Below are 15,214 nucleotides of genomic sequence, written 5' to 3'. Positions count from 1 at the left end.
AAATTGTAAGCTCTTCGGAGCAGGGACTCCTTTTCCTAAATGTTACTTTTATGTCTGAAGCACTTCTCTGCTTTATGTGTTACTTATATTATTTGTTATCTATATAATTGCAACATGTATTACTGCTGTGAAGCGCTATGCACATTAATGGCGCTATATAAATAAAGACATACATGTATTGTATTGTATGTCTTTATTTATATAGCGCCATTAATGTACATAGCGCTTCACAGTAGGAATACACGGGGTAAAACAATAAACAAATAAATAACAGATAATATAAATAACAGATCATGGGAATAAGTGGTTCAGATATAAAAGTAACATTAAGGAAGAGGAGTCCCTGCTCCGAGGAAGCTTACAATCTAATTGCATACATACTTTGTACATCCAAACAATGTATTATCATACTCACAGTATTTTTATGACATTGAGAATGTATCCTCTCCATTTAGCCACCCATAACAAAGAAGCCAGGACAGAGGCAGCCGGGTATCATAAAAATGTATCTCGAATCCTTTAACTGATCACCTAGAATTGAGATCGTCCATCACTGTCAGAAAACATGGTGTCTCTCCAGCTATATTAACTCATTACATGAAATGACTTTCAAATGGGCCTTAACTGGCAGAAAAGGGGGAACGTCTCCTACTCTGAGTAACACAGTGCTAATAAACATAATATTTAGATTCCACAAATATAGGATAAAAAGAGCTGCAAGGAAATGTCTTCCTGATCAAAGTTAATCCTTGAAAACCGATAGGTGAATAGAAGTTTGAACCCTCTCCCTTTAGCTCCAGGAACTGCCCCTGGGGGCAGATTAACAAGACTGCTTTAGCAGAAGCAGACCGACAGAAAGACCCTTTTAAGCAGTCCTATAAATACTGCCTTTGGCACATGCAGCTCCTGTGCTAAATCAGATATCCCACAGCTTTATGCATTTTGGCCCTTATTCAATATCCTTTGAGGCCCACTCCTCATTTGCATGTCATTACCCAGAAACCCTAGCTGTATTGGAAGCATTGTACGCCGAGCTATTATGGGGAAAGGCAGCTTTGTCGACCTGTCTGAGACATGTAAATGTGCTCATAAGGGATATTTTTATGAGCCAAGTTCAAATTAATGGAGTTGAAATCTCCCCAAGCAAGGGGAAGGCGCCTCACAGTTTATTGGATAGCAACCTTTGAATGAACAGTATACATTACAGTTAGGTTTTTGTAAGGGAATCCACTGCATAATATAGCTAAAGTAGGTAATGTGGTTACAAGCTGTAATGTAAAAACTGATTTATTTTAGTGCTCGATTTCCATTACTTACCTTTTTTGATGGACAAGCCAGCGATGGATTGCTGCACAATTATGTTGCAGTTGAAAGCGTCTCTTATACAGCGGTGTAACAGCACTTAATGGTAGCTATTATTGTAGATTTACTTACAAACCCTTGATGTCTATTTTTTTATGGAGAAGGAGTGGCTCGGTGAGTAAAGACACTGATTGGCCCTGAGTTGGGTTCAATTCCCGGTGTTGGCTCCTTGTGACCTTGGGCAAGTCACTTTATCTCCATGTGCCTCAGGCACCAAAACATAGATTGTAAGCTCCACGGGGCAGGGACCTGTGTCTGCAAAATGTCTCTGTAAAGCTCTGCGTACAACTAGCAGCACAGTACAAGAATAAACTATTTCTTTATTTTATTAAAGGGAACTTCTATTAAAAAAAGCAACTTACTCTTCTGTTCTTATTGTGTAACCATCTGAATGCCAGGTCTCCCAAGCCTATAACTAGGGATTCTAGTTTTAGGTTTTAACCAAAGAACACCACCGCCTTATTATCTTGCCCTTCCGGTTAAGGGGCTTGGGGCAGATATACAATACGCTCCTAAATCCGATAAACAAAACAAATAAAGAAGCATCATGTTGTATTGGATTAGACCTCTTGTAGCAGCCCAGCCACAGGTAGGATAAATTGTATTTTAACCTAATAAAGCTCAATACTGTATAACATGACGAGAAATCTCTCATTTTCCAACCACATCGCACAAATAAGGTCGCGTACAGGCTGAGATGCGAGCATGCGCTTGAATCACGGTACGTCAATGTGATCATCTATAGCGCCAGTGAGCGTTCCACGGAGAGCAGCGCGAGGAGACAAATTATTTTGTATTTGCCGCGCCAAGGCCGGGTCATGTGAGTGGTTCGCCCAAGAAGGGCGAACCAGCTCCGTGACATCATGGCCACGTCCCCCGAAACGCCCCCGCCGCCCCACGCGCAACAACATTTTTAACAGGCCAGGAATTGCCCCACCTTCATCAGCGTGTGACGTCACGGCGCTCGAGAGCGAGCGAGAGCGCCCGCATTCAGCATGGACGCGGCCTGTGTTTTAATGCGCTATCCACTATGCTGCGCACAGACTAACACGATTCAGGATTCGGATACCACTTAAACAGCCACTATGGTCCCCAGACCTACAGTATGCAGAGATGCATTCAGTAACAAAATGAGCTTTTGGACAGTGCTGGGCAATTAAATCCACAGCGGTGCAAAGTTTCTGTTCATTAAATCTTAGGCCTGGGACATAGAGGGTTCAGCCGCGCTCCTGCTCTGCCTCGCCTGCTGAAAATGGAGCTTTTTTCTGTCCTTGCAGGCGAGGCAGTGAGCGCGCTCAGGGGGCGGGGCGGAGGCGTGTCAGGAGGCGGGCCTAGTCCCCTGCTCTTATTGGATGGAAGCAATCACGTGACCGCTCCTCCGCTTCCCCGAGCAGCAAATTTGAAACCTGCCTGTCTTGGAAAAGTTTCTGAGCCTCCGCACGCATCAGCGCGCATGCGGACGGGGAAACTATAGCCGCGCTGATGACAGATGCAGGGGCTTTGTGCATCTGCTCAGCGCGGCTCAGCGAGCTTAAATTTACTATGTCCCAGGCTGATCGTAACTGGAAATCTTTTGTTTAATGAGTGGCGGTAACAGAATCTTTATTCAGATAACAGATCTCGCAGCTCCCACTGGAAACCGTTCTGCTGTTCTACACGCAACCCCCTGCATGTAACCTGTAGGAAAGGATCATGTATGTGTATACACAGCTACTAATTACTACATGCTCTAACTCAACACAAACACACCCAAGGTGCACAACTGAGCTTTGCTTAGCAGACATGTTCCAGACATTAGAATTGAATCCTGTGTAAGGATGCATGTATGGAACATGGATTGTTCTGTAATATATCTCTATCTGGTCTATATGTAATGGGTTTCTTAGCTTGCTGGGTAAGATTTAGGTTCCATTCTTTCGAGCCAAGGACATGTGTGTATATATATATATAATCAAAAAATAAATAGATGATACCGTTCTGTGGCTAACGAAATGCTTTTATTTGTGCGAGCTTTCGAGATACACTGATCTCTTCTTCCGGCGATGTTACAATGAATGAAGCAAGGATAACTTGAAAACAGTGTCTCTTGGAATGTTATCTGTGCTTCTCCTTCCCCCGGTGTGGATGTGTTTTATGGCTAGAGGTGTCAAAGGGTAACTGAAAGCAAGTGAAGAAAGAGTGTGTATGTGTATCAGTGTGAATAAAAATGAATGGAGAGCCCACAGTATAAACAGTGCTCTACACAAGGTGTGTGTGGAGTGAGAGGGATATAAATGGTGTGGGTGGGTGTGGAAATGTGAGAGTTTGTAGCACAACTAAAAGTGTGTGTGGATACTATGTGGTCCCTATTGGTGTATATGGATGGAAAAATAAGGAGTATTAGTATGTGTGAGAGACAGCTGTGTGTGCATACATATAGCACAGTATGTACAGACATGGCCTTTAGCGCTCATGGGAAGAGAGTTCGCTAGTGTCAGTAATGACTCATAAAATTTCGATCTCTGTTTAGGCCACTGCTAAGTGTCCCGAACAGTTGCATAAATTTGTATTCATGCAACCGTCTCTCTTTCGGGGTTTTAAGATTACCTTTGAGTATGGCAACCCTCAGATCGTTCATCTTATGGCCAGAGTATGCACACACAGCTGTCTCTCACACATACTAATACTCCTTATTTTTCCATCCATATACACCAATAGGGACCACATAGTATCCACACACACTTTTAGTTGTGCTACAAACTCTCACATTTCCACACCCACCCACACCATTTATATCCCTCTCACTCCACACACACCTTGTGTAGAGCACTGTTTATACTGTGGGCTCTCCATTCATTTTTATTCACACTGATACACATACACACTCTTTCTTCACTTGCTTTCAGTTACCCTTTGACACCTCTAGCCATAAAACACATCCACACCGGGGGAAGGAGAAGCACAGATAACATTCCAAGAGACACTGTTTTCAAGTTATCCTTGCTTCATTCATTGTAACATCGCCGGAAGAAGAGATCAGTGTATCTCGAAAGCTCGCACAAATAAAAGCATTTCGTTAGCCACAGAACGGTATCATCTATTTATTTTTTGATTATTGAAGCTCGGCTAACACGGTACTGATACCTCTACATATATATATATATATATATATATATATATATATATATATATAAAAACAGCGAGCATTGGAATAAGGGTTCCATGTAATAACAGACTTGAGACAAAATGTGGCACTGTGAACTCATTTGCACGTCTTTTCCCAGAATCCCTTGCTGCAGTGGAAGCACTATATGCTGGGTGATAATGGCAAAAGGCAGGGGTGCAGACCTGTCTAAGACATGTGAATGTGCTCAAAAGCAATATTTTTATATGATATATATATATATATATAAAATATATTATATAATATATAATAGTGGTGTGCATCGTGATAATGATGTAAACTGGTAGAAGACAAACAAATGAAAATGGTTCCAGTTGGTAGGACCGGCAGCATCGTGGAAAACAGTTCTGCAAAAGATTTCAAAAGGGAGTATGTATATATATATATATATATATATATATATATATATATATATATATATATATATTTTTTTTTTACTCCTCTCAGTTCCCTTCACTGGTTGAGCTCGAGTCTTTTTTTTCTTTTATCTTCTCCTTCAGAGGAGCCAGTGTGGGACCTCAGACATTGAGCAGCACCAGAAACTAGCCCCATTTTGATTGTCACTATATTCACTAATGTTGTATGTTTTCACTTTATAGCCACTTTAATATGATTTAGTTTGTTATTAGTTGAGCGCATCCATTTTGATACAATACGAATATAAAATAGATCCATAGATAATTAGATAGACATATTGTAGCTCTCTGTGCATAAGACAATACAATGCCCACCGGTTCCCATATGCAAAGTAAATCTCTATCAGTGACATAAAGCTTAGGGTTGAGTGCCGGGGCCGTAGCAATTTAGAGAGCTTTGCAGTCATCTGCAAGATGGTACATCTGGCTACAGAGACATCCATCCAGGCAGTTATCGGGCTGACATCATAGGACAGAGTAAGGAGCTCAGCCTAATGTCTCTGGCAGATGGGAAACACGATGCACAGGGAAGAACTTGTTTTGAAGTCTGATAACAATGAAACTCCTGTTGTTCAGAAGGCAACACGTCGACTCCAACAGCAAATGACATGTACTGTAAGCCATCCTAGAGACTTACACTATGGTTAGTTAGCGTCCCGGCTTCCCATAATGTAAAGTGTTAGAAAAAGAAAGACGTCTCCTTTGCAAACACTTGAAAACAATTATTGAGGAGGAAAAAAAAAATAACTGTATCGGTTAGTCCAGGAACCGGTTGCCATGGTAACGATGCTGACGCCACCAAGTTAATCATTCCTAACCTTAAACAAGCTCGGCTCAGAGGGGACGGAAAGCCAGAGGCGGTACATAGAGGTGAGAGTGGGGGTCCCCTCCCAGGCACCACACATCCCCGGAGAAATACTCATACGGTTCCACATACGTCACTTTTTCCACCTGGGCCCCACAATTAAAGCAATCCCACCCCCCCCCCTCTAATATGCGCATCAATGCAATGATAAGTAATTAGCTAAGTTACAGGAGACCGGATCGATCGGTGAAGATTTGGCTCGGGGTTCACTAAATGGCTGCATTAGTGTGCAGTGTGACTTTGTAAATGGTTGCTATAGAAACAAAAGGCTTGTTACATTATAATACATTAAAATGTGATTTTTTTTTAATGCTACAAGTATTTTCTCATAGTACAGAACTGATTTATTAAAAAAAAATAAATAAAAATAAACCTAGGATATTGCTTGGTCTGCAGCTGTAAGTAGTTATTTTCCTCTTCGTCTAACTTCGTTCAGAGCTATATCCCCCACAATAAGGCTTATTTCTTATAGACAGCATGACATCTATAAGGACAAGCACATTTCTCAATGCTTTGAACATACTCCCCAGCCCACATTAAAAAATACAATGTGGGTATTAAAAGCGTATATAATACTCATTTAACAACCCCCCTGTAACATGATGATGGACCATATTTACTAAATGGTGCTCTTCCATAGGAGGAGAGAGAGAGAGAGACGTGAGAGAGAGACGTGAGAGAGAGACGTGAGAGAGAGACGTGAGAGAGAGACGTGAGAGAGAGACGTGAGAGAGAGACGTGAGAGAGAGACGTGAGAGAGAGACGTGAGAGAGAGACGTGAGAGAGAGGGGAGGGGGAAAGAGCGAGGGAGAGGGGGAAGGGAGGGGGAGGGAGAGGGGGAAGGGAGGGGGAGAGGGGGAAGGGAGGGGGAGAGGGGGAAGGGAGGGGGAGGGAGAGGGGGAAGGGAGGGGGAGGGAGAGGGGGAAGAGAGCGGGAGAGGGGGAGGGAGCGGGAGGGGGAGAGGGGGAGGGAGAAGGAGGGGGAGAGGGGGAGGGAGAAGGAGGGGGAGACGGGGAGGGGGAGAGGGCGAGGGAGAGGGGGAGGGAGGGAGAGACTCTTACAAATATTTCAGGGTCTGGGAGGGACTTACACCACCTTTAGGTGAGTTGCTTAACGCGATGTTACTTGACGTTAACACATGGTTGTGCCGATTTAACATGACATGTTGACCTCAGGGAAAATAGCATCCGTTATTTTAGCAACACCGCGTTATGAGCCCGGAGTTAACGAACCTCAGCAGATCTGGCCGACGGAATCGGTTGTCGTGGTGCTAGTTACACCCCTGGCGATAAATTAATGAATCTGCGTCATTAGGGCGATGCGGTTATGCACATTGGATGGGCCTAAAGCACTAACATACTGTGACTTTATAAACACAGGTCTTAAGGAGTTCTGTGCCAAGAGCGGCAGCTCAGCGAGAGTGTAAGTCCTGGTGCACTGACATCTGGCACCGATAAGCTCACCGTAGAAATATGTATTATAACACTCCAATAAACCATTTCCTGCCAGGGAGGCTTTCAACACAATGTAGGGTTGGAGGTCTGTTTACATGAGTGTTTATTGGTAGGTAATACCCTTATTTAAAGAACAGATGCCAAATCCATGAGCAAGTGTTCATGTTAAAGCAATCCGAGCCTTCCCCCCCCCCCCCCCCCCCCCGCCCTTTACATTTTGAACACAGGATTTAAACAGGGGGGCTCCGGAGCTGAACCCCTTTAATTTCCGCTCCGTGGACCCCCTGCTTCCAGAGATACTTACCTCCGAAGGGGGTGCTGATATCTCCTGCAGTTTAAAGGCCCTGGTCACATGGGTTCCAATAGGAAGCTGCATCGGATGATGTCACAGCTTCCTATTGGTCCACAGGTTCCGGGATCTTTGAAAAGCGGCCATATAGTGAACCCTGGAGAGGCCAACAGCACCTCCAACAAAGATATGTATCTCCGGAAGCAGGGGGTCCCCGGACCTGAAATGAATGGAGTTCGACTCTGGAGACTTCCTACTTCAATACTGTTATTAAAAAAATGAAAACAAAAAAAGCCCGGCATAGATTGTGTCTTTAATAGTAAAGATAAGCGTGCACGGTCCCACTGCGATTACTATTTAGACTTGTAATAAGGCTGTGGGTAGCATGGATTACACATCCTGTTATTTGTTTTGCTGTATTAAAGTTATATTCAGTGGCAATAGAAATATCTAAACTCTTTCCTTACACACATGCAATTCTGGATGGAAGGACCACATGAGTTCCATGAGTAAAATCCTCCCTTCCTTAAACATGAGCATGTTATAGTGTATAGTGGTATTGAGCATGACTGCACAGATGTCAATGCACAATGAACATTGTAACACATCTATCCTATTCCAACAACCCACCTCTATATTATTTATATTATTATTATCGTTTATTTGTTAAGCGCCAACATATTCCGCGACGTGGTACAAAGGGGGGGGGGGGGTAACAGAGTGACACCAATTCCATGAACAGAATGACATACCAAATAAGGACAGATACAGAAGGTAATGAGGGCCTGATCCAGTGAGCTTACACTCTATAACAACAAAAGCCACATTGTAGCGAGGGCTAAGTTTTTGTGTTGAGGCACTGACGCGAGGTTGCAGCCGGTATGCAGGGTAGTATGGGACATACAGGTAGTCTTAACTCTACAGTGCTGACTCCCCATAGTGTAGGATGTCACAGTGCTGACTCCCCATAGTGTAGGATGTCTCACGTGTTATAATGCATATCTCTACACGCTGCAAGTAAATGGAACGTGAAGTAGCCCTGCTGCTTTGCAATGCGCCAGGACTTTCTGTGACGCAGGCGGCGTAATGAATCAAATCAATGGTAAATAAATTGAACATCACATTTCTACACCCCCTTCTCACCTAACACACAAGCGACTTGATTCATGCAAGGCAAATGAATTCTGATTGAACACAAAGCCGCCACGGTAGCGTCTAATCGGATGTGTTTTAGCGATTCCGTCAATGTCTGTGCAGGGGAAAGGCTGGTGACCCTTCTGAGAGCAATTACAGCAGTGTGTGGCTCCTCTGAAACCTATTGCTGCCCCCAGCTGCAGAGGCAACTAGATTGAGTTATTGTTAAGGAGCAGGAGTTGGTCGATGGGTTACATGGGGAGCTCTGGCTCAAGGTCTCCTTCCTGTTCTCATTTGCAGCGAGTCCTCAATCACGCAGTCAGGAAGAGGTGTTATACCACTCTGACATCTTAGCCTGTGCAGCTCTAAGCAGACGTGTGATATGGAATTAAATGAGGTGGGGGGAGGTGCAGGGAGAGAAAGGGAAGAACGGCAAGCATACTAATCTGTTCGTCTTGAACAATTGGAATATTACAAGATTCGCCAAATCTAGCTTTAACCTTTGTAAATGGTTGCTATAGAAACAAAAAAGGCTTGTTACATTATAATACATTAAAAATGTATTTTTTTTTTTAATGCTACAAGTATTTTCTCATAGTACAGAACTATACATAGTGGCATAAAAGCATCTAGTGCATGGGGTGCTCAATTCCAGTCCTCCAGACCCCCCAACAGGTCAGGTTTTAAGGCTATCCCTGCGTCAGCACAGGTGGCTCAATCAAAGATTAAGCCACTGATTGAGCCCCCTGTGCTGAAGCAGGGACTGATTGAGACACCTGTGCTGAAGCTGGAACTGATTGAGCTACCTGTACTGAAGCTGGGATATCCTCAAAACCTGACCTGTTGGGGGTTCTTGATGACTGGAATTGAGCCCCCATGGTCTATTACGTTGCAGAAATCCGTGTGCTTAAATAGCTTAACAAATGACCCTCTTTCCCCCATATTTTATCAATCATTTGGGTAAACTCAAATGAGTATATGATAGGGCGAGGTTGGATGGTGTACTCCGTGCAATAAAAAAATAATGATCACGATAGCGAAATGAAGAAATGTATCGCAATAATTTGTATCTTGTTCGGCAGAAAACAAGAAGATATTAACCTTTTGAATGAATGGTAAACAAATTGATCGTATGGAAGACATTGGGGTGCAACAAGTAAAAAGGGGGATTTAAATAAACGATGCTTTTAAAGATATAATGCATCCTTACTTCCCCCGCCTATCAGTGATGGGAAAAGGGATCGAGAGGAACGGGGGCAAAGCAGTCCTCCGGGGGGGAAGGTGTATGCTGCGATCATTGAAGACGGGAAAATGCCAGAGAGGTGTCAGGATCCATTATACATGGGAAGATATGCCTTCTAGAAGGCGGTTGCATCTTAAACTGCATGTCACTAACTGTCTGAGTCCCATGGGTGACTGACAGTAGATCAAAAAACCATTGACTTATCCTCGGGATATTGCGATCATACCGGTATACTGGCCAAGTCTATTGCGAACCACTTTTTATTTACTATTTGAATATTTTTTTGTTAGGACATGTGTTTGGAATTCCCGTATTGGCCCCATTATATTTATGTTAAAAAGTACACACTCGCCTTATAATCGGGGGGGGGGCCCGTCCACTTGGCAAACCCCTCCGGGGTACACTATATGTCTGCTTTTCAAAGCTGCCAGGTCCTGGCTGTCCAATAGGACGCCGTGATGTCATCAGGTGCGGCTCCCCATTGTCCCATAAGGGAGCTGAATACGACGGAAAACTGCAGGCGATACCGGCACCCCCTACGGAGGTCTGTATCTCTGGAAGCAGGGGGTCCCCGGAGATTAAATTAATGGGGTTCAGCTTCGGAGACCCCCTGCTTCCTACCTGTATTAAAAAATGAAGAGAAAAAAAAAAAAACTCAGCTTGGATTGCGCTTTTAATGTGATGCATTGCGTCAAAAACACATTGCATAGTGCGTTAAGAAAACGATGTGCGCTTTACCGTTTGTTTCAATGGAGCAAACATTGCGGCAGCGCCAACGGGAATAATAACGTCTGCTACATCTGGGTTTGTTGGTAAAATGGTGAAAAAGTAGCGCTCACACTTAGGAGCGTAAGCTGGAGGGGTAGTAGGTCGGAATCACTCTTTCATCTAACTGACCTCTAACATTGGAACATTAGATCAGAGGTGCGCTAACTTCTTGAGCTGCGGCCCCCTTCCCGGGAGCCGCAAGCGTTCGTGCCCCCCTCTCCCAATGGCTCGGCGTCAAATGACATCGCGGGTCATGTGACCCCATCGCGTCATTTGACGCATGTTGTCATGGCGACGCATCGCCGAAGACCCAGCTGGCAGCAGGTAAGTGAGTTACAGAGGCCTCACGCCTCCCCTGGCATTTAATTTATATCCCGTGAGGAAGAGCGCGTGGCCTCTGAAACCGCCGCGCCCCCCCCACTCGAAATTCTCCAGGCCCCCCCTGCTTGCACACCACTGCATTAGATACACAAAATGATGGAATAGACGATGTGTTTCCCGGTGAAATATTCCCCAAATAAAGTTTCTTGGGCACAGCCATGGTACCACAGATATAGCCAATGGTATTGCATCCCGTAGCATGCCCCTGGAGGTTAAATAGCACCATAGCCCTTCCCCCTTCATGTTCGCAGCTGATGCAAAGTAGTGTTCGCGTCTCCCGCTGGCGCGTGGTGTATGCGCTGCCTCATCATGCCGTGGGTTGCAAATACATTGACCACATCTGTGTTTATACACATTTACATTTATCAAGATCTCCCAGCTGCAGCACGCAGGCACAAATGGAGCAAAAGAACGCTAGATTTATTAAAGAAAAGCACTGCCATATAAACAATGTTTTGTTTTTTAACCTTTGATACATCTGGTCTTTGGGATACTACTGTTTTCTATCAATGTTTTTTGTTTTAATATAAGGGTGGTTTGGGGATAAGACCCTAAGTAGGTGTTAACACCCAGAGCTGATCAATTTGGGACCAATTGTGTATTTTTAATCGCTTGTATTAACTTTGTGATGATTCTTCCATATTGAAAAACAAAGGAATAAAACAAGGTATTAAATGAAAAAGAGACATCTCCTTAGTGCTGCAACAAACAGGAACATTAAAGAGTTTGCAGACAAAGGTGATGTTTCAGGTCCGACCTACGTGATCCTTTCTGAAGAAGGGACTGAAACGTGGTTTGCAGTTTCCGCTGTCTTCTGCAATAAATCCACATTGACTTTTTTCACAAGACGTTTGTAAGTAGTGATCGACTTTATATGGGGATCCCTGTCACCTGTTTATTTATATACAGTATGTTGTGTTGGCTACACATATGGTTTTGTTCCTTACATGATTTCCCCCTCCCAATTTGTTTCTGGAGCTTTATTCAAAGGGTAAATTAGATTATTGGGGTCTGCTCTTGTAAAATGGCAGCGTCCTGCAGGGTTTCCACTCTTGTAATGATCAGAGCGGAGTTATTAGAAATTCAATTAATAATCACCCTTTATATACAAGAAACAATTGCATATCATTGTTTCCCCAATTACGTTTGGGACCGGGATATTTGGAAAGCACTTTGTACATTTGGCAATGCAGGGGTTACCACCATTTTTCGATTCCATTGGCTAATGAATCTCCAATCATTAGAAAACCCAGTCGCCGACTTGTTTGCGCTTACATCCCCCCCTAGTGCCGATCGTGCGCTTTCCCAGAAAAAGATCACATGCCCATTTGACCTTACGATGCTTTAGCATCTTAACGTTTCAGAATCCTCTCTGGGTTGTAAAAAGAAGTTGCCTTTCGTAGTGAAGAGACGCGGGGCAGTTTGCGACACAAGCCTCCGTCTACATTCTCCCAAAGGGAGACGATGGATTTCCGCTGGCTTATTAAGACACTGGGAGAAGTAGCTATTTCCATGGATACCCGTGTCTTAGCAACGGGAACAAGAACTCGCAGCCGAAATGGAAATTCAGACAGAGGGGAAAAAAAATCCTCCCAGACCAAACAATCCGAAAATAAACAGAGTATTTGTCATCCCGGCTCGGAGGGCGAAATGTCAAGACATTCAGTCATGCCTTTGCTACAGCACACTTTATTCTATCCTAGCTGCCGTCATGAAAACTGCTTATTGCACAAGCATTGACCCTTTCACTGCTAGAGGCCTACATATATCAAACCCTCAATGCCAGCAAAAACAAACATGGCCACCCTTAAACTTGGCAGGATATAGAAAAAATTGGTCACATCAATGCTGAAATCGGTAACCTAACAATGCCGTACAATACATTTGTAATCATTTTGAGTGGCTGTATAACGGAGTAAAAGATTCATTCACGATGACTAAAATTAAAAAATCCGTTTGACGAGGTTTTCCCCCTTTGGTTCTGACAGTCTCTGAAATAAGTATTTTTTTTATTAAAAAAAAAAATGTAAAAAAAAAAATGTAAAAAAAAAAAATAGGACCACGCAGACATCATTGAGACGTGTTGACGGTGGTTCTATCTCCAACGGAACTCTTCTTTCAAGAGTGTTAAGCTACACAATGCACCAACACCCACACAACATCCCATAAGGACACAACAGTCTTTAATATGTTAAAATTAATATTCTGTTTTTTTTTCCAAAACAACTTTATTGCTTTTACACAGGAGTGCTGCAATGCAACAATGTAACAGTGTGTGTGTTTTCATGGTGAGTGAAGGAACCTTCTAGCCAGACGCAATTGAGAGACTACAGTTCAAGACCAGCCCATCAACCGCCATTAAACCAGTGTTTTTTTTTATATACTTTTTAAGGACTGTGGCAACCCTTAAAATTGTCTTGTTTCTCTGAAGAACCCCCTTAAAAATATATATGGATTCAGGGACCCCAGTCTTCGTTTTCTCTATACTTAAAAAATAAAAGTATTGCTGTGGTAGGGCTTACATTTTTATTTTAATAAACCAACATCTTTCTAAGTGCATAATATTGCACTATGATTAAATAACAGTTTTGAGTTGTTAAATTAAAAAATATGGCAACAAAAATGATGACTTAAGAGTCTAATGCCCCCCGGTTAGCACATTTTTCTCAGGGGAACCCCGGGATTCCATGGAACACAGGATGGAAACCATTGCTTTAGGCAACCCAACAGGTCAACAACGTCTAAAGTAGTAGTGAGTAACTTAATGACATTTCCAGTGTTGTGTTCACTAGTAATGGGGGATTTATAACATTAGCTCATATATCATATAATACTTGGCCTTTAATTTGGACAGGGTTAAGGGTCATAAGCAAAGGGGGAAAAAAAACCTAATACTCACTATTCATAAGAAAAATCACACAGACTTAATAAAAGCTATATTTTCATGGGTATGTGCAAAGAGAGACACAGAGCATCTGTCAAACGTCACGAGAGTATCGTGATCGGGGTCACGGCAAGGGGAGGAGCTTGCAATAACGGCTCCTAACTGGCCAACGACTCCCACTGAAACCAATGGGAGTCTTCGTCCGATCGTGTCGGACGGACTATGCTGAATAAGTAAGGGATTTGAGTGCTTCGCTTCTGACATGTGTATGGCTCTGCGATCCCGCGTCTACTGCAGTTAATGAGGGATGGCCGCGCAACAAATCCTTCTAGCGGATATAAAGGAAAGTCCAGCCAAAACCCTTATCCCATATGCCAGGGGTTCTCAAGACCCTCTCAACAGGTCAGGTTTTCAGGATATCCCAGCTTCAGCACAGGTAGCTCAGTCAGAGGCTCAGTCAAAGACTGAACCACTGATTGAGCCACCTGTGCTGACGTAGGAACTGATAGAGCCACTTGTGCTTTAGTAGGGACTGATTGAGCAACCTGTGCTGAAGCAGGGGTATCCTGAAAACCTGACCTTTATTGGGAGTGGGTGGGGTCTTGAGGGCTGGAGTTGAGAACCTCTGGCATATGCTGTCAAGCTGCTTCCCCAGGTCAAGGAAAGCGCTACTCTCTCTCTCTGGCATATGCTGTCAAGCTGCTTCCCCAGGTCAAGGAAAGCGCTACTCTCTCTCTCTGGCATATGCTGTGAAGCTGTTTCCCCGGGTGAAGGAAAGCGCTACTCTCTCTTTACATTTCAATGGAGCTCAGTCTTCCCTCAGACTGAGAAGCGACTCCCCAACATACTGAATAGGGTCCCAAAATATTGACTTTGGGCACACTGCCAACAATAGAACGTGGATGGATATTAACAACTCTGCGCTCTTTCCTCGCCGGTTTGTACTCATTACCAATGAAGGAATCAAGTGTCTGAAACAACATACTAGGAAACAGTATACAGTATAAAACACACAGATTTTTATAATATATATATATATATATATATATATATATATATATATATACAGTGCATATATATATATATATATATATATATATATATATAAATAAATATATATATATGTATATATGTATATGTATATGTATATGTATATATATATATATATATATATATATATATATATATATACACATAGATAGCACACACAGAACTAAACTCTTTTAGCCAGAGATCACTTTAGAAACAGTATCAC

The 15,214-nt window shown here is 43.1% G+C and overlaps 1 protein-coding gene across 2 annotated transcripts in view; it reads right to left on the bottom strand.

The window, feature by feature from the left end:
• Window positions 1-15,214, bottom strand: part of PPIP5K1 (diphosphoinositol pentakisphosphate kinase 1) — a 102,502-nt gene that overhangs the window by 1,451 nt on the left and 85,837 nt on the right. The window contains exon 33 of one of the 2 annotated variants that reach the window (XM_075575510.1): window positions 416-531. The exons of the other annotated variant lie outside the window; for it this stretch is intronic. Coding sequence (XP_075431625.1) covers window positions 452-531 — 80 coding nt within the window. The 3' untranslated portion in view covers window positions 416-451. The remainder of the gene's footprint in view (window positions 1-415; window positions 532-15,214) is intronic. 2 annotated transcript variants of the gene reach the window in all.

The sequence above is a fragment of the Ascaphus truei genome, chromosome 18, assembly GCF_040206685.1.
Source record: "Ascaphus truei isolate aAscTru1 chromosome 18, aAscTru1.hap1, whole genome shotgun sequence".
Lineage (NCBI taxonomy): Eukaryota > Metazoa > Chordata > Amphibia > Anura > Ascaphidae > Ascaphus > Ascaphus truei.
Note: the sequence above shows the minus strand (reverse complement) of the source record. Positions and strands in the feature narration are given on the sequence as shown.